The following is a 22,031-nucleotide window of genomic DNA, read 5'->3' as shown; positions in this document are numbered from 1 at the left end:
CAAATCCCCGTCGGTACTATTTTACCATCGGTGCTAAAAATTTGCACAATCCTCTTGGATTATACCGGCCGAGATGATTATCGACTACTACTGTCGAGGTCACTGGTCGTCCTACAGATGGCAGGGCTATCGATGTTTTACGAAAAAACGAGGATCACTTGACTGATATCAATTGTTCACTTTTCTAACGCTTTTTCGTCCTCGATACCGGTGGGTCTGAACTTGTAATAACCCGTGATAACCTGATGCCTGTACCAAGCAATGCCCACCGGACCTCGTAAGCTCTTTAACGCAGGCTCTGAGAGAAGTGATTTTCGGACAGTAGGTGTTCGGACGTAGGTATCGACTCGGGCGGTATCATTAAGGAGCCAGTCCCAATTGTAATAATATCGCGTCGAATTCGTCAAGGATGCGATACATTCTTCAGCCCTTATTTGCCCTGCCGTGGCAACGTCTTCCGGCCACGACTGACCAGTAAATACACAGATTGATCTTACAAGTACTTTAAATTCGCTAAGGTAGCAGCTCAATAAACTTTCATCGATTATGCCAAAATTATTGGAAGCTGCTAATATATTTCGAATCACTTGATTTTGACCAAAAACGACGTTGAAGTTTAACATTCCTGTACGAAGAGAAAGAAAAAATAAGATCTACCATCGATTATACAGCCAACGAATATAAGAAATCGTTCGACATTTTTTGTGTATTTGAATATAGCATGACGAACGAATGCTGCAACTTGACTCGGGTTTTACTTGGTGATGTTGATGACGTTAAAGATGTCCGCTCAGACATCCGCGTTCGAACTAATCACGTCTCACATTTGCGCAAATTTGAATACTGCGGCGGGCGCGGGATGTTGGTTGGGCGGTTGATATCTCCTATTTTTTTAACCATTGATCCTGCCCCGCAGTTCCTTCCCTCCTTTTCTCCGCAATTTTTCTCCGAAAAGTTGCCGTCGTCATGCTCTCGACCTTTGAACTTAGAGTGAATGATGATTATGAACAGTGCCGTATACGTGGGGAATTTATTGTGAGGTCGAAGAAGATATTCAGGTCGAATTTTTGACTTTCGCCATGCTTCTATTTGATTTTTCTCATTCTCATAACCCCAAAACGCTATAATTCAAACTGCTATATACAGACAGTTTGAATTCTTTCATTGCGTTTTCATTTTCAATCAAATTTTGTAATAAGATTCGATGCGCCGAAGCATCCGGCGTTTAGCTTGATACTTACAATTATACCGTCGATAAAATCATGAAATTCGGGGTAAATATTCGTTAACTAATCCTCTTTCAATTCCATATCAGTTCTAAATGAAGCGATGTCTTTGTTTATTTTTTTTTTTCAATATTTAATCCAATCATATTATACAACATGTATGTAATGCATGTTAAACACGTGATCGCACGCAATTTAGGAAACGATTCAACAGAAAAAAAGAGGCGGATAACTGATAAAATTTAATCGTAGATTAAAAAAAAATTTGTTAATTAGCATTAGACTCGACACCGCTATATTTACGCAAAATTATACATATAATCGACGGCTGAACAGAAAATCATCGTATCTTAGAATTTGGTTCGACATGTCATCGTATCGCAAGTTAACATTTCGTTCGTTAAAGCTGCGGAGGCTCACCATTGGTGTGAAGCTGCCACAGACACATTAGTCCTCCAAACATTAATTAACATTATCTTTTAATTTGCTTCATTCGGACCGACTATATCATATTCACAGAAAGATTGTATTTTCTTTTATTTCTCATTCACTCCAATTACCGACTTACAATCAGAAGTCGTTGGACATCTCATATCAATTAATACGCTATAGCGGTACTAACTTGGTAAGTTTTTGGATGAATAGAACGATAACGTAAATATCTCCCTGATAACATATATTTGCGGTACCAATTACATTCAGTGACACCAGGATTATTAATCACTAATACTTTTGAGAAATATTTATTGAACAAAAATAGTAATTTAGAGACACAATCGGTAATACATGATTTCTAACACTAGTAGAAGTAGAAGTGAGGTACGCGGCACACACCTGATCTCATGCCCGCGTTTCTCTCTCTTTTTTCACACGACACAGACCTACATGGGGATTACGGAAAGAGGCATACACTCTTGTTTGTATTTCTCTTACTCTCATACAATATAATATGTGTACCGTATATTCTAGGAAATACATCCAAGAAAATCAAGCTATTCCTTGTTTATAGTGCAAACAGTGAATTGTGTGGTACTTTTTTACCAAAGTGAAAATGTCATCGACACATCGTTTATACCTATGTTTTTGGAGAGATAGCGATAGATACTGGTCTATTGACGTGGGGTCCGTGAATTGGTGGTAGAGGATAGGAGTGAGTGTATCGGGATGATGATTGAAGACAATTGATGATTAACGAACAAAAGATATGCTGTATTTTTGCACACACATACGAACCGTATCGCTAGAGGTCAGAAAGGCAATTGAGCTTTGACGCAATCGAGAGAATACATGGATGATACTAAAAATAAGAGTGTGAGTAAGTGTGTATATGTTTGAGGACGATTCTAAATAGCGAGTGAAATCAGATCAAGGAGTACGATACAATACTTCGACTTGAAGCGTTACATCGCTACTTTGCCGAAACGCTGTGTTGCGTGTTAGAAATATATTTTTTTCTGAATAAGAGTTTTAAACGTTCCATGGGCGGATCGTCAGGTTGATTGCAGTCGAGAAGAGAGCGTTGATGCTAATAACTGGTAATGTCTGTGAATTACTTGATTTTTTTTCTTCTTCTTCCTTTACAATTGGTCTTCCGAATGCGTCTGTCCTAACTGGCTTAGTCGATGAATTACTTGAATTCTTGCAGCCTAAGTTTTCCAGATACACGTCGAATACACCTCTCACGAAAGCTACAGTTATCTGATGGCTCCTACAGTTCGGTATCTTTTCGATGATGCAATTGTAGGCGGATTTCAGTTCCCTATTGATTAGAAGTTAATTGTAATGGGAGATAAGAGTCTACATCTTTTAAGAGAAGCATAATGGAATCGGTTCATCAAACTATTTCAAATGCCGTAGCAATCATTTGATTACGTTTCTTTAACCCGAGACCTATAACTTTTCGTTGAGATTTAAAACTTCGAAAAGTTATCTTCAAATCATGAACGGTACTGCAGGTCGAAAAATAAGGTCGTACCAAAGTTTCGATTCGCTACCAAAAAAAAGGATGTGCTGGTGTACTTGCACTAGTTTTCAAAATTTGAAAAACTGTTACTTCCGTTCGATTGAAACTATGTATGCAGAGTTTCTCTCGTATTCTTATCGAAATCTTCGACCTGCATCTTTATGTAAGATAAAAACTGTGCATTGGTATTTGTATTATTGAAAGATTTCCGGTCCATATTCTCGACTTATACAACTGTTTATGTGAAAATGAGACACTTGGTTTACTGCGAAAATGTCTAAAGACTTTCCAATCAGAGAGACGTTTTGAAGATACTGGTAATACTTACGAGCATGTTGCGTCATTCCAAACCAGAGTGAAATTGTAAGTTTCTAAAGTATTGATTCCGGTAGTCAGTGCAGGCCAACATTTCTCGGGATCGTTAATCGAATGATAACATTCACCGCCTCCATTGATACTCAAATCTGCAAATAATATGAAATTTCAATACGCGTTAACGTAGTTTTACGGGCGATTGTTCATCGCGTGTATGCGAGTTCCAACACTGGGAGCATATTCGACACTATCTAGGAAAACTGAGATGATATTGATGCGATATAAATAAATTTGCTCACTACGTATCACATGGTGGTATGCCGCAGTATACTGATAAATAACGAAACACAAACTTCCGCAGGACGAAGCCGAGACTCAACCATTTAAAATGCAATTGAACGATTCGGAAAACGACGCATTCGCATGACTAGATAAACTAAATGACACATACTGACCCTTAAACATCTTGGCGTCATTCTCGCAGACGAATTCGAGCGTGGATGTTGAAAATTTACCGATTATCTCGATAGTTTTGAGTTGTTGCGAATCCACGCAATGCTCGAAGGACTTGGAATATTCTTTCATACATCTTTCGAGAGTTATTCTGCTTGGACAATAAGTTCTTACGTAGTACTCAATACTAGTATTCAGTAGGGAACTGCCATTGTACGTTTCGCGGGCGGTTTTCATATTCGACTTCAATACATCGTTGATACATTTTGTGGCGTTTTCTAGGCTGCTCGTTGCTTCTTCTTCCTTCCAGGTTTGACCATTCGTTGAGCACGCTTCCTTCGTGAAGTTTTTGATCAGTCCCAGGTCTTTGATCATGCTTTCATTAGTCACCATCATAACCACATCTCTCACGACCTGTAGTGCATTTCTATATACGATACTCGCCGTTGAATCATTTCTTTGTCCGAGGGTCAGGCACAAAATCCCTGGAACAATAGGGAAAGGTTGATATTTCTTCTTGGACACTTCTATAACTGCGTTACGTTCCAAAACGTTACCAGCCATTCTGGTTGCAATTCAGTCAATGGTTTCGGCATTTTTTCCTGTGTTATTATATTTTGGAAACGTTCCACAATGACAAGGTCAAAACGATGTTCGTGGATCGAATCAGGTATCAAATAATATTTCTAAAACGTATAATTATTCGGTGCACTGACTTACCAGTGAAAAGAAAAGTTGTCAGGACGTTGATCCTCATTTTGGCGTATCGTAGGTATCAGTAATCGGCAGCGAGCTTCCACTTGCAGATGTTTTCGGTGTAACGCATGTATTATTCAACGGCTGTAGATATAAAGACTAACTTTACTTTTAGTGGTAATACGAAACCCTAATCACGTATTGTACAATCATAATTTTCGGCGTATATGACATCATTTCTCGTGTATAATGACTCGGCGTTATTTAAATTTTTCCGTACGCGCAGAGAATTCCTCATTGCACATTCCGAAGTTAGAGAAGAATACAACTTCGAAATTTTCTGGTGAGTTGAAAAATTAACGACGGAGCCAGGAATCGAACCTGGTATCTAGAGATGCTTTACCGGAGACTCACTCCACTAGACCACCTAGCCGCCCTGACTACAGTGTCAACTCGCCTGAAAATTTCGAAATTGTACTCTTCCCTAGCAGGTATAGAGTAAAGTGCAATGGGGGACAGGAAGCACAGGTGAAAGAGAGAGTACGGAAGGCAGGGGTAGTAATGAGGCAGGTATGGGGAATAGGAAAAAGAAGGTTTGGGAGGGATTGGGAAAAAAGGATTTGGTTATTTGACAGGCTAGTATGGACGGTAATAGAGTATGCATCGGAGATATGGGGGTGGAGGGAGTGGAGGGCGGTCGAGGCGGTACAGGATAGATTTTTGAGATGGACATTAGGAGTGGATGGGAGAACACCGGGTTATCTAGTAAGGGAGGAACTGCAGAGGGAGAAACTAAGGATTAGGGCAGGGAGAAGGGCATGGAATTTTGAAAGGAAGCTGGAGCGAGGGGAGGGTAGCGAGTTAGCTAGGAGATGCTGGGAAGAGATAAGGGACAAGGCAGAAGCTGGGAGGCAGGGATCGAGGTGGGAAAGAGAAAGGGAAAGTTTCTTTGCGGAAAGGGGAGTAGAGAGTAGAGAGGTAGTCGCGAGAAGGGAGAGGGGCGAGATGGAGTTTAGGGAAATAGAGGAGAGAGAGAGGGAAGAACAGAGAAAAGAGAGGTGGGAGAAAATAAGGGAATCGAGGTACAACAGATGGTACAGGCTAGTGAAAGGAGAAGGGATACCAGGATATCTGGGAAAGGGATGGGGAGAAAGCAGGTGGATAAGGGTGGCAAGATTTAGATTAGGAAGCGAGATGAAGGAGGCAAGGTACTGGGAAGAAGAGGAAAAGAGAAGGTGTAGGGTGTGCGGGGGGGAGGAGGAAACATGGGAGCACGTATGGGAAAGGTGCGTAGGCTGGGATAGAAGGGAGGAAAGCTGGCAGGAGGTGGTGAGGGAGATGTTAGGTGAGGAGGGGGTGGGAGAAGTCTGGATGAGAGAATTGGAAAGGATCAGGGATGTACAAGAGAATGAAAGAGTGAGAGATGAATGGGAAATGGAAGTCGATTAGGATAAGGACGAATTAGGGAATAGAATAAGGTAAAATAGGATAAGGTTAAGTAAAGATAAGGATAAAAAGTAAGAAAAGGATAAGAGGGAAAGTAAGGGAATGGCAAGGCAATGGCACAGGACACAGGCAATTAGAAATTAAGTAAATTAAGTAAGGATAAGGTAGGAAGTAAGAATTAGGGTGAGAATAGGTTAAGAAAACATGTAAAAAAATATTGTAAAGGAAGAGGAAAAGGGAAGTCCTTGTAACCCCAAGGGGAACAATAAAGATTACTACTACTACTACTCTTCCCTAGCAAATTTTTCTCGCTATAAATATGATATGTTGTATTTCATATCAGCAAAAATGAACGGCCCGCCGTTCAAAAGTGGCTAAGTGAATTTAATTCACATTAATAGCTACATAGAGCACATGTGTCCACATATCAACAAGCTTCACACACGAGTCAAAAATGTGTCTCTTCGCGACGAATCTCGAATGTAAATTCCGAAGTTACACGTCAATTCTACGTCATCACGATCTGGTTTCATTATGTGGAAAGGATAACCAAATGACAATTTTTTCCTAATACTTTTCAACTTGCCACGGGTGTTAATAATCACATCTATCACAAAACCATGTCATAACACGTTCACTCTAAATTTTCCGTTCAATTTTCGCCCGTAGGTGTTGTATTATGTTGTTTGAACCATGCACAAATGCCTGATTTTGCTCCTATTCATGATCAACTGGAAACTGTGGGCAACCCTTTTTATAATCGCTGCGCTTAAGTAGTTTGCTGACACTGGGAGTGGACGGGCAAAGCGATCTGTCGCCACTCCAATTCAAACAAATTCTGGTGCCTGGCGGGCGGCGCGCCAATTTAAGCCCAAACGGTTGGACAGGCCGCGATCCAACACGTGGACAATAGGTCGTAAATAAATCGGAAATTAAAACGTATAGGTATTTCATTCAAGAGGCTGAAGTTAATGACGTTAGCGTAACGAAACACTGGAGGGTAAAATTACTATTTTGAAATTTTGTAGTGACTTTGAAGTGGCCAAGTTTTGAAAATATGATTTTCTTGCTTTGTCTCATTATGACTTGGTCCATTTCAGAGATTCATAGATTCCTAAAATAGCAAAATGACTGACTTTGCGAAACGTGAATCATTACAATAACGTTACTTATAAATTCAGTCACTTAACCAGGTTTACTACTCGCTACCTTACGAATGAGAGGCGACACAAATGATTTTACCGACAACATAGAATGTTAATTAAGGACCCCCCGTTTTTGAGATGGTTATTTTAAATTTATTTATTAACTTGGAATCCTTTTCATGTAAATTTCACCGTGCATAAGAGCCCCACTCAAAGTTGACCTCTGAGCTTTACATATATCAGTGCTTACATACAAGCGGTACAAGGACAGTCGACAAAGACCGAACACAGCCGAAGACGTGAATCGCTTCTTGACACGTCTTACTTTAAAGTGTTTAACGGTAGTTAAAAAACAACACGTATCGCTTAGTTTTTAGTCTACTATGACATATTACCAAAGAAAATCAAATCGGAGAGATGGGCTTAAAACCCCTTGTCTATGAAAAGGCAGTTCCGGCAACCCCCGAGTACGCGAAACGCCAGATGTATCAGGGTGTTCTCGATTTCAGTACTTTTTCACAGAGTGTTCAATTTCCTATAAGAATTTCTATTCAGCTAGTTAATAAGTCAAGCCGTTTGCGAGATGGAAAAAAAAAATTCAAAAATTTTTCAATTTTTCTTTACCGTTATTTAAATGGGAAATTGAAAAAATCAATATTAAGAGCTCATATTTGCCTGAGATATTCTATTTGAAATGCTGTACTGAAATTGTGATGCGCGTTTGAAGAAAAGAATTTTTGTTCTCGGAACACCCTAATTGCTTCCCTTTCGACTAAATGTGGTTTTCCCCTTTTTCATGCCAAGAACAACAAATTATTATATTTTCTATAGTTTTTTGACTTTTGTCTGAATGAAGTAAGACTAAAGCTATCGATAGCATTTTTTTTAATAAACTTTAGAAATTAAAAATCAAATTTCTCACCTAAAATTGCTTCTCTTAATCGTATATAAAAATATTGATAAAAGAAAAAACTAGAGCCAATTTGAAAAAACTACGCATACTCCTACGATCGTTGACATCAAACCTTTCAAAGACCATTCAAATATCAATGGCAACAAAACCACTATTGACCGGTGTAATGCATCATTGAATTGATTATATCAACATCAAATTGAGCAATGTCATCCGCGAACGAAAACATTCGAAATGTAAAAGAACCCGGAAAGTATAATAACCAAAGTTATCCCGTGTAATTGAATTCCATGGAGAATTTACAGCCAATCTTTGTCGCGAGGCCATCGTAAACATAAAAAAAAAAAAAAAAAGAATGCCAAACACCAACAACGTACATGCGTCTGTGCGTGATGAAGTCGCAAAGACTGCGGTTTCCCGTATAGTGCTGATATCAGAATGTCACAATTCCAAGAACTAAGATAAGGTATTTGGTCGGCACGGTTAATTTCCACACTTTAATGTAAATATCATCAACTCGTTACTCAATCCAGCTCGACAAGCAGAGATGTGGAAAGTATCTACACTGATTTAGTTTAATTAGAATCAGGAGGTTCGAATAGCGACTTAAGACGTCAAATCGACACCTGAACAGGACAATATCGTGCCTCAGGATTATTTTGGATGTCGAATTTTCGAAAACGTGTCGCAGATACCTGAATGAAAGGTCCTGTTCGTTTTTCGATCTGGTGCCACAAGCGAAATAATTATAATTACGGTGCGTCATTTTATCTCCTAATGAGTTTTCAGCTCATTGTCAGTGCGTCTCATAATTAGCAACTCTACAACAATTCTGCAATCTGCGATTATCGCATAATAATATTATACCAGCAATGACTGAATTACATGTTCAAATCGTGGGCAACTGGATTTGAGGATCGTGAATTATGATACCGGCGATCTGTGAAACAGTACCACGCATCAGTTACACGTGGTTTCTGACACGTTGATACTCACACTGCTCACTTGCTAATTGACGATCGGGTAAAGAGGGTGTTTTCCATGCGAGAAATCGTCAAGAAGATCAGAAAGAATAAGGTTTGTCAACAATAAATTTTGTCCATAATCTGCAATAATCACAAGACGAATTTTCACACTCGAAGATTACGCGCGTAAGTGATTACACCGCATGATGAAATTTATGCAATGTTTAGAACATGTGTAATTAATTAGGACTAATTAACCATAAATATCTAAGCTTTATCGATTATGAGTGATCATAATTCCTTACTCAAAGCAATCGATTAACGTCTGGCTGGGTCGACTGACCGCTGTACACTGACTGCTCAATTATAGGAATTGTCTTATATATATGATCCATGCTCTTGTGTGTGTGTGAACCGCATAAAGCTCAGTGTACTCACAAGACTATCAATAAGGTGCTGTATAAAAATCAACTTATTTTTGATATCAGCGGTATTCTCGTCACATCGTAAAATGAAGTAAACAACCCATCTACAGATGTTTTGGCATCGTTGAAGCTCTCAAAGATCTTCACAGTCATTCAACAATTCACCAAGGTCAAGAAAAATCGTCTTCATCTTCACAGTGCATTGGCGAAAGCTTTCTTGGTCGCTGTTGATGATTAAACGTGTCAGGTGGAAAAAATGTTGGTTCAAAAGTTTAGCATGAAGAATAATCGGTACTAGTGAAGCCTACTTGCACGCTCCCTGTTTCAACACCATGTCCAACAGTCCAATTATCCCATTTGGAATTGCGTCCTTCTTCATAGTTGAATGAATGAAGTGCTGGATGAAACATTTCTCCAGTTTCTCCTCGCACGCCGTCATGCACGCTGACATGTCACGGCCGTTAACAAACTCTGTGAGCAAAAAAATATGTCTGTTACGTCAACCACGCGTGTGCCAAGTTTAGGCATTCATCAAAATCCACTTTCCACTGTTCTCCTGACACATTTCGCGACGGTTGAACTAATCGCATGTCGAGAATGTCGTTAAACATCCATATGTTAAAAAAAGAGAAGTATGAATATCACAGGGATATGAAATTCGATCAACAGTGATCTTTTTTCAGAAATTCACCGACTTTTTACGGGATCTTCTTTGTCATGGTCAGAGAAGTTCCTCAACGAAGTTATCATTCCGTCAACTACGTCAAGGACATTTTTCTCCACTTTTTTCACGCACTTGTCACCGTACAGAAGTTCGACCGTGCACTGTGAGGAATTTTGAGTTTTGTTTTCCGCTCAGTTCTTAACTATTTTCATTTTTTACCACAATAGAAAAATATAGTTCTAGGTACTAAATGAAAACTAATTTTTAGCTGTTACCGGAAAGTCTGGTATCCGTTACTATTCTTTCTCATTACGATCACCGTTACTATATTTTCTTGTAATTGTTGCGAAAATTCAACGCTCGCGCAACGATAAATTGACGTCACAGCCTTGTTTAACTAAAAAAGTAGAGTAAACCGGCGAAACTGATTTTGCATTGTACCCCGTCTTCGTAATTACAACAATATTCAAACAGTTTTTTCAACGATACCTGTTTTACTGAATTGTTATAGGTACTATGACAGATGAAATTTTTCTCAGTGTGAAGTTGATCATCAAGTCGATCGCGTACTTGGGCATTTCGTACCATTCGGCATTTACTTTCACGTCGATCACGGGTTTCAAGTTCTTGATGCACCGTTTGAGCTGGTCAGTCGTACAAGTTTCAAAACCGCGAAGCATCTCTAAGCCTCCCTTCTCGTAACACCTCGCCCGAATTTCCCCACCCGGCGTCGTTTTCTTGATCCTTGGATTTGGGGTGAATGATGTTCATGAACAGTACCGCGAAGGAAACCGATGTTGAAATTTCCTGCAGCTCTTCTTGTTCTCGGAGACTGCTGTCGACGATGGCGAAGCTTAAAATACCTTTCACATAAAGACGAAATCGTTTGAACATCTTTGAAAAGTTAGAAAACTCGTCTTGTCATCTTATTCCGCTAAAGACAGATGACGGCTGTTAGGCGGTAAAAATAAACGTTTTTTGGGCTCAACCTCGCACTAAATTCCGATCAAATTTTTTTTTTTGTAATATTTGGGGTCACTTACTGAGTATAAAAACACAAAATGCTGACAGATTAAGGCTTCAGGCGCATTCTCGATAAACGTTTTTGGTCGATATCTCGGAAATCATGCATTTTAGGGCAAAAGTTGTGCGGACCATTATTGTGGAGAGTAACATTTTGCATCTTTTGTTACTTCGAAATTTTCTTGTAAAACTTACCGTCTACGTTTTATGGCTCGTTGAATGAACGAGTTTTTCTATCTCGGCCGATAACTCTTATAATATTGGATTAATGAATAAAATGCTGCCGTACATTTTTGAAGGTCAATGTATTCCCCACACCTTTTGTTCGAAACTCCTTTTTTTTAATGTCCATAATTTTTGAGCTATAAAATAACTGGAAGCCCGTATGAGATTCGCGTGGTTGATGAGATTACGATACGTTTATCCAAGGAGAGGTTGGCACGTATACATATTATTTCAAATATTTATTGCTTACGCAAAAAATAACAAGTTACAGAAATCATTGAATGATCTTCTTGTTTTCGAGAGATCTATGGCATAACTCGTTGCAGTAAAGTGAAAAATATTACAAGAGAAATTACCCGAAACAGCAGTTAGCTAGTTCATGACTAAATACTAGGGATGGGCGATCTCAAGCGAAAGATCGATTCTCAGAATCGATTCGAATTGATTTTGGAAAAACCTATTCATCCAAAAAATCGGATACAAAAGATTGATCTTTGGAAGATTGATCGTTATTTTTACTTTTTAGTTTAACTGGAAACCGGTGTCTATATTGGAGATTAAAAATCGTGTCACGCAAATGTATTACTTATTCAACAGTTTTGATATTTATCAATAGTTGGCTTTGGGTCATATTTGTTTATCACAGCAATAGTTCTCATATACATATTACGCAAACCCAGCCGACTGGGTGGGAAGCTTTTTTTATTAGTCGTGATATTAGATTTATTAAGCGCTAGAAATTGGTCGATTCTTTTGTATTCTCAAACCTATGTTATCCATAAAATACAGAACGCCAAAATAAACTTTCAAAACTTTTTTTAATTGAGGATTGAAGAACCTAATCCGATCCTTGCAAACTTGGAATTGATTCTAGAATCTATTTCTAGATTTCTGATTCTAGAATCTAGAAAATCTATTAGTAGAGTATCGATACAAAAGATCTATTTTCTCGACCCAAAAGTTCGATTCTTGAGTGGGTCGATCTAGAATCGCGCATAGCTACTGAATACATTGCCATCAATGACCCAGGTCTCACCACGTGGGAGTCGCTGCGATGAAGAGACCCACTCTATCCCGTCCCAACCTCTCAACCATGCCAGCAAAAATTAAGAGTGTTACATGCATCGATAGATAACCCATAACTCATGACCCCAAAACACTCATTCAAACTGCTATGTACAGACAGTTTGAATTCTTTCATTGCGTTTTCATTTTCAATCAAATTTTGTATTAAGATTCGATGCGCCGAAGCATCCGGCGTTCAGCTTGATACTTACAATTATACCGTCGATAAAATCATGAAATTCGGGGTAAATATTCGTTAACTAATCCTCTTTCGATTCCATATCAGTTCTAAATGAAGCGATGTCTTTGTTTATTTTTTTTTCAATATTTAATACAATCATATTATATAACATGTATGTAATGCATGTTAAACACGTGATCGCACGCAATTTAGGAAACGATTCAACAAAAAAAAAAACGAGGCGGATAACTGATGAAAAAAAATTGGTGCGTGTACTTATGTACGCGCGTGAGAAGTTATACTTCTTTGGCATCATTAAAAAACAATAAAACAAATAACGGATGTCTTACATTATATTTAAATAATCTATTAAATTTTTGTCTCGAACTTTTTATTAAATGTTCCATTAAATTTATTTCTTTATTTTGTAAATATTAAAAAACCAATAATAAATATTCAACATTGATAATTTAATAATATTTAGTATTAATTATATTACATAATGATATTTTAATTTATATCAATAAATAATACATACGGATAACTAACCTCAATTATATTGAAGCACTTGACAAAGTATTTTAGCACAATTTTTTCACTAATATTCACAAATAGTAAATAACATTAATCCAAATATTCAATTTAAATCACGACTGAATATATTTTATTGCCACATATATAATTCGCACTTGTATGAAAATAAAACACGTGTTGTGACTGTAAAAACTAAAACAATGTGGATAAATATTATAAATAAATATGAAAACAGTGATCAGAGGCGACAAGCGTACCAATATTTGCTTTCTGTTTTTCATAACGCGCCTAAAGAAGTATAACTTCAAAAATAAATCGTAGATTGAAAAAAAATTTGTTAATCAGCATTAAACTCGACACCGCTATATTTACAAAAAATTATACATATAATCGACGGCTGAACAGAAAATCATCGTATCTTAGAATTTGGTTCGACATGTCATCGTATCGCAAGTTAACATTTCGTTCGCGAAAGCTGCGGAGGCTCACCATTGGTGTGAAGCTGCCACAGACACATTAGTCCTCCAAAGATTAATTAACATTATCTTTTAATTTGCTTCATTCGGAACGACTATATCATATTCACAGAAAGATTGTATTTTCTTTTATTTCTCATTCACTCCAATTACCGACGTACAATCAGAAGTCGTTGGACATCTCATATCAATTAATACGCTATAGCGGTACTAACTTGGTAAGTTTTTGGATGAATAGAACGATAACGTAAATATCTCCCTGATAACATATATTTGCGGTACCAATTACATTCAGTGACACCAGGATTATTAATGACTAATACTTTTGAGAAATATTTATTGAATAAAAATAGTAATTTAGAGACACAATCGGTAATACATGATTTCTAACGCTAGTAGAAGTAGAAGTGAGGTACGCGGCACACACCTGATCTCATGCCCGCGTTTCTCTCTCTTTTTTCACACGACACACACCCACATGGGGATTACGGAAAGAGGCATACACTCTTGTTTGTATTTCTCTTACTCTCATACAATATAATATGTATACCGTATATTCTAGCAAACACATCCAAGACAATCAAGCTATTCCTTGTTTATAGTGCAAATAGTGAATTGTGTGGTACTTTTTTACCAAAGTGAAAATGTCATCGACACATCGTTTATACCAATGTTTTTGGAGAGATAGCGATAGATACTGGTCTATTGACGTGGGGTCCGTGAATTGGTGGTAGAGGATAGGAGTGAGTGTATCGGGATGATGATTGAAGACAATTGATGATTAACGAACAAAAGATATGCTGTATTTTTGCACACACATACGAACCGTATCGCTAGAGGTCAGAAAGGCAATTGAGCTTTGACGCAATCGAGAGAATACATGGATGATACTAAAAATAAGAGTGTGAGTAAGTGTGTATATGTTTGAGGACGATTCTAAATAGCGAGTGAAATCAGATCAAGGAGTACGATACAATACTTCGACTTGAAGCGTTACATCGCTACTTTGCCGAAACACTGTGTTGCGTGTTAGAAATCTATTTTTTTATCGTCATCGTCAGGTTCATTGCAGTCGAGAAGAGAGCGCTGATGCTAATAACTGGTAATGTCTGTGAATTATTTGATTTTTTTTCTTCCATTTTAAGCTTCTCCTCTTTCTCTTTTTCTTCTTCTTCCTTTTCAATTGGTCTTCCGGATGCGTCTGTCCGAATTGGCTTAGTCGATGAATTACTTGAATTCCTGCAGCGTAAGTTTTCCAGATACACGTCGAATAGACCTCTGACGAAAGTTACAGTTATCTGATGGCTCCTACAGTTTGGTATCTTTTCGATGATGCAATTGTAGGCGGATTTCAGTTCCCTATTAATTAGAAGTTAATTGTAATGGGAGATAAGAATCTACATCGTTTAAGAGAAGCATAATGGAATCGGTTCATCAAACTATTTCAAATGCCGTAGCAATCATTTGATTACGTTTCTTTAACCCGAGACCTATAACTTTTCGTTGAGATTTAAAACTTCGAAAAGTTATCTTCAAATCATGAACGGTACTGCAGGTCGAAAAATAAGGTCGTACCAAAGTTTCGATTCGCTACCAAAAAAAAGGATGTGCTGGTGTACTTGCACTAGTTTTCAAAATTTGAAAAACTGTTACTTCCGTTCGATTGAAACTATGTATGCAGAGTTTCTCTCATATTCTTATCGAAATCTTCGACCTGCATCTTTATGTAAGATAAAAACTGTGCATTGGTATTTGTATTATTGAAAGATTTTCGGTCCATATTCTCGACTTATTCAACTGTTTATGTGAAAATGAGACACTTGGTTTACTGCGAAAATGTCTAAAGACTTTCCAATCAGAGGGACGTTTTGAAGATACTGGTAATACTTACGAGCATGTTGCGTCATTCCAAACTAGAGTGAAATTGTAAGTTTCTAAAGTATTGATTCCGGTAGTCAGTGCAGGCCAACATTTCTCGGGATCGTTAATCGAATTATAACATTCCACGCCTTCATTGATACACAAATCTGCAAATAATATGAAATTTCAATACGCGTTAACGTAGTTTTACGGGCGATTGTTCATCGCGTGTATGCGAGTTCCAACACTGGGAGCATATTCGACACTATCTAGGAAAACTGAGATGATATTGATGCGATATAAATAAATTTGCTCACTGCGTATCACATGGTGTTATGCCGCAGTATACTGATAAATAACGAAACACAATCTTCCGCCGGACGAAGCCGAGACTCAACCATTTAAAATGCAATTGAACGATTCGGAAAACGACGCATTCGCATGACTAGATAAACTAAATGACACATACTGACCCTTAAACATCTTGGCGTCATTCTCGCAGACGAATTCGAGCGTGGATGTTGAAAATTTACCGATTATCTCGATAGTTTTGAGTTGTTGCGAATCCACGCAATACTCGAAGGACTTGGAATATTCTTTCATACATCTTTCGAGAGTTATTCTGCTTGGACAATGACTCCTTACGTAGTGCTCAATAGCAGTTTCCAGTTCGGAATTGCCTTTGTACGTTTCGTGGGCGGTTCTCATATTCGACTCCAATACATCGTGGATACATTGTTTGGCGTTTTCTAGGCTGCTCGTTGCTTCTTCTTCCTTCCAGGTTTGACCATTTATTGAGCACGCTTCCTTCGTAAAGTTTTTGATTAGTATCAGGTCTTTGATCATGCTTTCTTCAGTCGCCATCATTTGCACATCTCTCACGACCTGTAGTGCATTTCTATATACGATACTCGCCGCTGAATCATTTCTTTGTCCGCAGGTCAGGCACAAAATCCCTGGAACAGTAGGGAAAGGTTGATATTTCTTCTTGGACACTTCTATAACTGCGTTATATTCCAAAACGTTACCAGCCATTCTGGTTGCAATTCAGTCAATGGTTTCGGCATTTTTTCCTGTGTTATTATATTTTAGAAACGTTCCACATTGACAAGGTCAAAACGATATTCGGGGATCGAATCAGGAATCAAATAATATTTCTAAAACGTATAATTATTCGGTGCACTGACTTACCAGTGAAAAGAAAAGTTGTCAGGACGTTGATCCTCATCTTGGCGTATCGTAGGTATCAGTAATCGGCAGCGAGCTTCCACTTGCAGATGTTTTCGGTGTAACGCACGTATTATTTAACGGCTGTAGATATGAAGACTAACTTTACTTTGAGAGGTAATACGAAACCCTAATCACGTATTGTACAATCATAATTTTCAGCGTATGTGACATCATTTCTCGTGTATAATGACTCGGCGTTATTTAAATTTTTCCGTACGCGCAGAGAATTCCTCATTGCACATTCCGAAGTTAGAGAAGAATACAACTTCGAAATTTTCTGGTGAGTTGAAAAATTAACGACGGAGCCAGGAATCGAACCTGGTATCTAGAGATGCTTTACCGGAGACTCACTCCACTAGACCACCTAGCCGCCCTGACTACAGTGTCAACTCGCCTGAAAATTTCGAAATTGTACTCTTCCCTAGCAAATTTTTCTCGCTATAAATATGATATGTTGTATTTCATATCAGCAAAAATGAACGGCCCGCCGTTCAAAAGTGGCTAAGTGAATTTAATTCACATTAATAGCTACATAGAGCACATGTGTCCACATATCAACAAGCTTCACACACGAGTCAAAAATGTGTCTCTTCGCGACGAATCTCGGATGTAAATTCCGAAGTTACACGTCAATTCTACGTCATCACGATCTGGTTTCATTATGTGGAAAGGATAACCAAATGACAATTTTTTCCTAATACTTTTCAACTTGCCACGGGTGTTAATAATCACATCTATCACAAAACCATGTCATAACACGTTCACTCTAAATTTTCCGTTCAATTTTCGCCCGTAGGTGTTGTATTATGTTGTTTGAACCATGCACAAATGCCTGATTTTGCTCCTATTCATGATCAACTGGAAACTGTGGGCAACCCTTTTTATAATCGCTGCGCTTACGTAGTTTGCTGACGCTGGGAGTGGACGGGCAAAGCGATCTGTGACCACGCCGCGATCCAACACGTAGACAACAGGTCGTAAATAAATCGGAAATCAAAACGTATAGGTATTTCATTCATGAGGCTGAAGTTAATAACGTTAGCGTAACGAAACACTGGAGGGTAAAATTACTATTTTGAAATCTTGTAGTGACTTTGAAGTGGCTAAGTTTTGAAAATATGATTTTCTTGCTTTGTCTCATTATGACTTGGTCCATTTCAGAGATTCATAGATTCCTAAAATAGCGAAATGACTGACTTTGCGAAACGTGAATCATTACAATAACGTTACTTACAAATTCAGTCACTTAACCAGGTTTACTACTCGCTACTATACGAATGAGAAACGACACAAATGATTTTACCGACAACATAGAATGTTAATTAAGGACCCCCCGTTTTTGAGATGGTTTTTTTAAATTTAATTATTAACTTGGAATCCTTCCTATGTAAATTTCACCGCGTATAAGAGGTCTTGACAGTATTTACATTCCTGACTAGGGCCCCCCTTAGGCCCGAAACGTCATGAATTGAATTCCTGGCTTGTTCATCGATTTAAACGTCGAGAACTATTCACACGCACCGAGATAAGGTCGAGAAAACATTCAGCGTTATTAATTACAGCCTAATTTTAATTTTACAATATCGTGTTTATACGCGTTATATTAGCGATAGCATAAAATGCGCTGTTCCTTTATCTCCTATAACAATTCAGCTTCTCACACTGTGCGGTGTACAACAGCTACTTTTATTCCACTTTGTGGTTCGTCTCCTTGAGTCAACGGAAATTTAGTCAACAATATTCTAACGTCACGTCCCTTTACAGCAATAGCGTAACAATTGTAAGTGTCAATTATTCATTACTGCATTACGTGTATTGTAACGGACCCACTCAAAGTTGACCTCTGAGCTTTACATATATCAGTGCTTACATACAAGCGGTACAAGGACAGTCGACAAAGACCGAACACAGCCGAAGACGTGAATCGCTTCTTGACACGCCTTACTTTAAAGTGTTTAACGGTAGTTAAAAAACAACACGTATCGCTTAGTTTTTAGTCTACTATGACATATTACCAAAAAAAATCAAATCGGAGAGATCGGTTTAAAACCCCTTGTCTATGAAAAGGCAGTTCCGGCAACCCCCGAGTACGCGAAACGCCAGATGTATCAGGATGTTCTTGATTTCAGTACTTTTTCATAGAGTGTTCAATTTCCTATAAGAATTAGTATTTAGATAGTTAATAAGTCAAGCCGTTTGCGAGATGGAAAAAAAAAATCCAAAAATTTTTCAATTTTTTTTTACAGTTATTCAAATGGGAAATTGAAAAAATCAATATTAAAAGCTCATATTTGCATAAGAAGAAATGCTGTACTGAAATTTTGATACGCGTTTGAAGAAAAGAATTTTTGTTCTAGGAACACCCTAATTGCTTCCCTTTTGACTAAATGTGGTTCTCCCCTTTTTCATGCCAAGAACAACAAATTATTATATTTTATATAGTTTTTTGACTTCTGTCTGAATGAAGTAAGACTAAAGCTAGCGACAGCATTTCTCTCTATCTAATAAAAAAGTTTCAAACAAATGAACGTAGGAAAAGATTATAATAACAATAGTAAAAAAAATATTATAGTAACAATAGTATACGCATGAAGTTGGCGGTGGGGTGAGATCCCGAAAACAAAACAAAAAGCATCTAGCAAACCCTTTGACAGCTGTCATCGGCTGTTCATGACAGTCTTTGACAAATATCTTTATAGGTATCTGGACGCGCAAAAAATGAACATGCAAACGAAAATTATCAAGATGATTCCCGACGGGAATTGTCTTTTTCGCGCGTTGGCGTATTGTGTATACGGCACTCAAGATCGACACGCAGAGGTGAGACTGAGTATCGTTTCAAATATAGTGGATAATTGGTCTACATTTGCGGGTTTTATTACAGGTAATGAGTCAAACGGTGCTGTGATTAGGTCACCTGGTGATTACAAATCACATATGAATAAAAATGCAATATATGCAGCTGCGGACATTTTTAAGATATGTTTAATCGTGTATCGCGAAGAACAAATTCATCCACACCGGATCGGATCACAAAATGAAACACAATTCTCGCTACTCTTCACCGGCGACGGAGACAGTGGACACTTTGATGTCTTGCAGTACCAAAATAAAATTCAGATAGTGAGTAATAAGTATGAAAAGTAACAATCAAATAATAGTAAATCTAAATATATCACCAAACAGTCAAAAGGACAGCCAGGATTTACGTTGGCAATGGAGAAAGGAGGAGTTTCAAGCAGCAGACAAGGCGATGAAGATGGTGGATGGTCGGAAGTATCACAAAGGAAAGAGGAAAATAAAATTTTAAGTGCGAAGAACCAAATAAGCCAGAGAATAATATCCAACAAATATTCGTATAACCAGGCAAGAGGACGACCATGATCGATGTTGACCACAAGAGAAAGAGGTGTTTTACGGAGTGAACAGCAACATAAATATAGAGAAAAAAATAATATAAAGAAGGTGATTTTGGAGAATAACGGGCAGAGCGGTAGCAAAAATAATTCAGCAAGTCAAGGAGATAGATCGATATCAATAGAGAAGGAACACCAATGTTCAACCAACGAATGGAAGCTTAGATTGATGAAAAAAAGAAAAGTAAGCACGGAAGGAATTGAAATCGACAGCAAGTGCAGGACCTGTCATTAAATCAACATGAAGGAATTCGCCTGTCTACTAGACAATGCGTAAGGAAATAGTGAGGCGCGTAGCGCCGAGATGGGGTTGGCGCGCGAAGCGCGCAGGGGAGAAGCCCCTAGTTTTTTAATAAACTTTAGATATTGAAAATCAAATTTCTCACCTAAAATTGCTTCTCTTAATCGTATATGAAAATATTGATAAAATAAAAAACTAGAGCCAATTTGGAAAAACTACGCATACTCCTACGATCGTTGACATCAAACCTTTCAAAGACCATTCAAATATCAATGGCAACAAAACCACTATTGACCGGTGTGATGCATCATTGAATTGATTATATCAACATCAAATTGAGCAATGTCATCCGCGAACGAAAACATTCGAAATGTAAAAGAACCCGGAAAGTATAATAACCAAAGTTATCCCGTGTAATTGAATTCCATGGAGAATTTACAGCCAATCTTTGTCGCGAGGCCATCGTAAACATAAAAAAAAAAAAAAAAAGAATGCCGAACACCAACAACGTACATGCGTCTGTGCGTGATGAAGTCGCAAAGACTGCGGTTTCCCGTATAGTGCAGATATCAGAATGTCACAATTCCAAGAACTAAGATAAGGTATTTGGTTGGCACGGTTAATTTCCACACTTTAATGTAAATATTATCAACTCGTTACTCAATCCAGCTCGACAAGCAGAGATGTGGAAACTATCTACACTGATTTAGTTTAATTATAATCAGGAGGTTCGAACAGCGACATAAGACGTCAAATCGACACCTGAACAGGGCAATATCGTGCCTCAGGATTATTTTGGATGTCGAATTTTCGAAAACGTGTCGCAGATACCTGAATGAAAGGTCCTGTTCGTTTGTCGATCTCGTGCCACAAGCGAAATAATTATAATTATGGTGCGTCATTTTATCTCCTAATGAGTTTTCAGCTCATTGTCAGTGCGTTTCATAATTTGCAGCTCTAGAACAATTTTGCAATCTGCGATTATCGCATAATAATATTATACCAGCAATGACTGAATTACAATTTCAAATCGCGGGCAACTGGATTTGAGTATCGTGAATTATGATACTGGCGATCGGTGAAACAGTACCATGCATCAGTTACACGTGGTTTGTCAACAATAAATTTTATGCATAATCCGCAATAATCACAAGACGAATTTTCACACTCGAAGATTACGTGCGTAAGTGATTACACCGCATGATGAAATCTATGCAATGTTTAGAACATGTGTAATTAATTAAGACTAATTAACCTTAAATAAGCTTTATCGATTGAGAGTGATAATTCCTTACTCAAAACAATCGATTAACGTCTGGCTGGGTCGACTGACCGCTGTACACTGACTGCTCAACTATAGGAATTGCCTTATATATATGATCCATGCTCTTGTGTGTGTGTGACCCGAATAAATCTCTGTGTACTCACAAGACTATCAATAAGGTACTGTATAAAAATCAACTTATTTTTGATATCAGCGGTATCCTCGTCACATCGTAAAATGAAGTAAACAACCCATCTACCAGATGTTTTGGCATTGTTGAAGCTCTCAAAGATCTTCACAGTTAT

The 22,031-nt window shown here is 38.0% G+C and overlaps 1 protein-coding gene and 2 long non-coding RNA genes across 4 annotated transcripts; all 3 read right to left on the bottom strand.

Moving 5' to 3' along the window:
- Positions 1 to 1,494: 1,494 nt before the first annotated feature.
- LOC124180741 lies at positions 1,495 to 16,439 on the bottom strand. Its single transcript, XM_046566488.1, has 4 exons — positions 16,049 to 16,439; positions 15,607 to 15,742; positions 14,841 to 15,074; positions 1,495 to 2,784 (listed from the first exon to the last, which is right to left on the bottom strand). The coding sequence occupies exons 1-4, from the start codon at positions 16,437 to 16,439 to the stop codon at positions 2,694 to 2,696; spliced, it is 852 nt and encodes a 283-aa protein (XP_046422444.1). The 3' UTR covers positions 1,495 to 2,693.
- On the bottom strand, positions 4,175 to 9,489 carry LOC124179419. Its single transcript, XR_006870038.1, has 3 exons — positions 9,428 to 9,489; positions 4,678 to 4,797; positions 4,175 to 4,442 (listed from the first exon to the last, which is right to left on the bottom strand). It is a non-coding gene; the product is annotated as an uncharacterized LOC124179419 (long non-coding RNA).
- A 6-nt stretch (positions 16,440 to 16,445) lies between the features above and the next one.
- Positions 16,446 to 21,807, bottom strand: LOC124179418. 2 transcript variants are annotated; one of them, XR_006870036.1, is made up of 3 exons: positions 21,758 to 21,807; positions 16,767 to 16,886; positions 16,446 to 16,531 (listed from the first exon to the last, which is right to left on the bottom strand). It is a non-coding gene; the product is annotated as an uncharacterized LOC124179418 (long non-coding RNA). The 2 variants fall into 2 exon arrangements; XR_006870037.1 differs by lacking the exon at positions 21,758 to 21,807 and adding an exon at positions 17,706 to 17,744.
- Positions 21,808 to 22,031: the final 224 nt, after the last annotated feature.

This window comes from Neodiprion fabricii, chromosome 4 (genome assembly GCF_021155785.1).
Source record: "Neodiprion fabricii isolate iyNeoFabr1 chromosome 4, iyNeoFabr1.1, whole genome shotgun sequence".
Lineage (NCBI taxonomy): Eukaryota > Metazoa > Arthropoda > Insecta > Hymenoptera > Diprionidae > Neodiprion > Neodiprion fabricii.
The sequence above is the reverse complement of the archived record's forward strand: the minus strand, read 5'-3'. Positions and strand labels throughout refer to the sequence as shown.

Bases quoted from the DNA above. Each gene is read 5' to 3' on its own strand.
- LOC124180741 (XM_046566488.1), bottom strand. From the start codon at position 16,439: ATGGCGACTGAAGAAAGCATGATCAAAGACCTGATACTAATCAAAAAC. The intron at 15,743-16,048 runs GTCAGTATGTGT...TATTATTTGCAG, and splicing joins TGACGCCAAGATGTTTAAGG to ATTTGTGTATCAATGAAGGC. The intron at 2,785-14,840 runs ATCAAATAATTC...AGAAGAAAAAAA, and splicing joins CTTAAAATGGAAGAAAAAAA to ATCAAGTAATTCACAGACAT.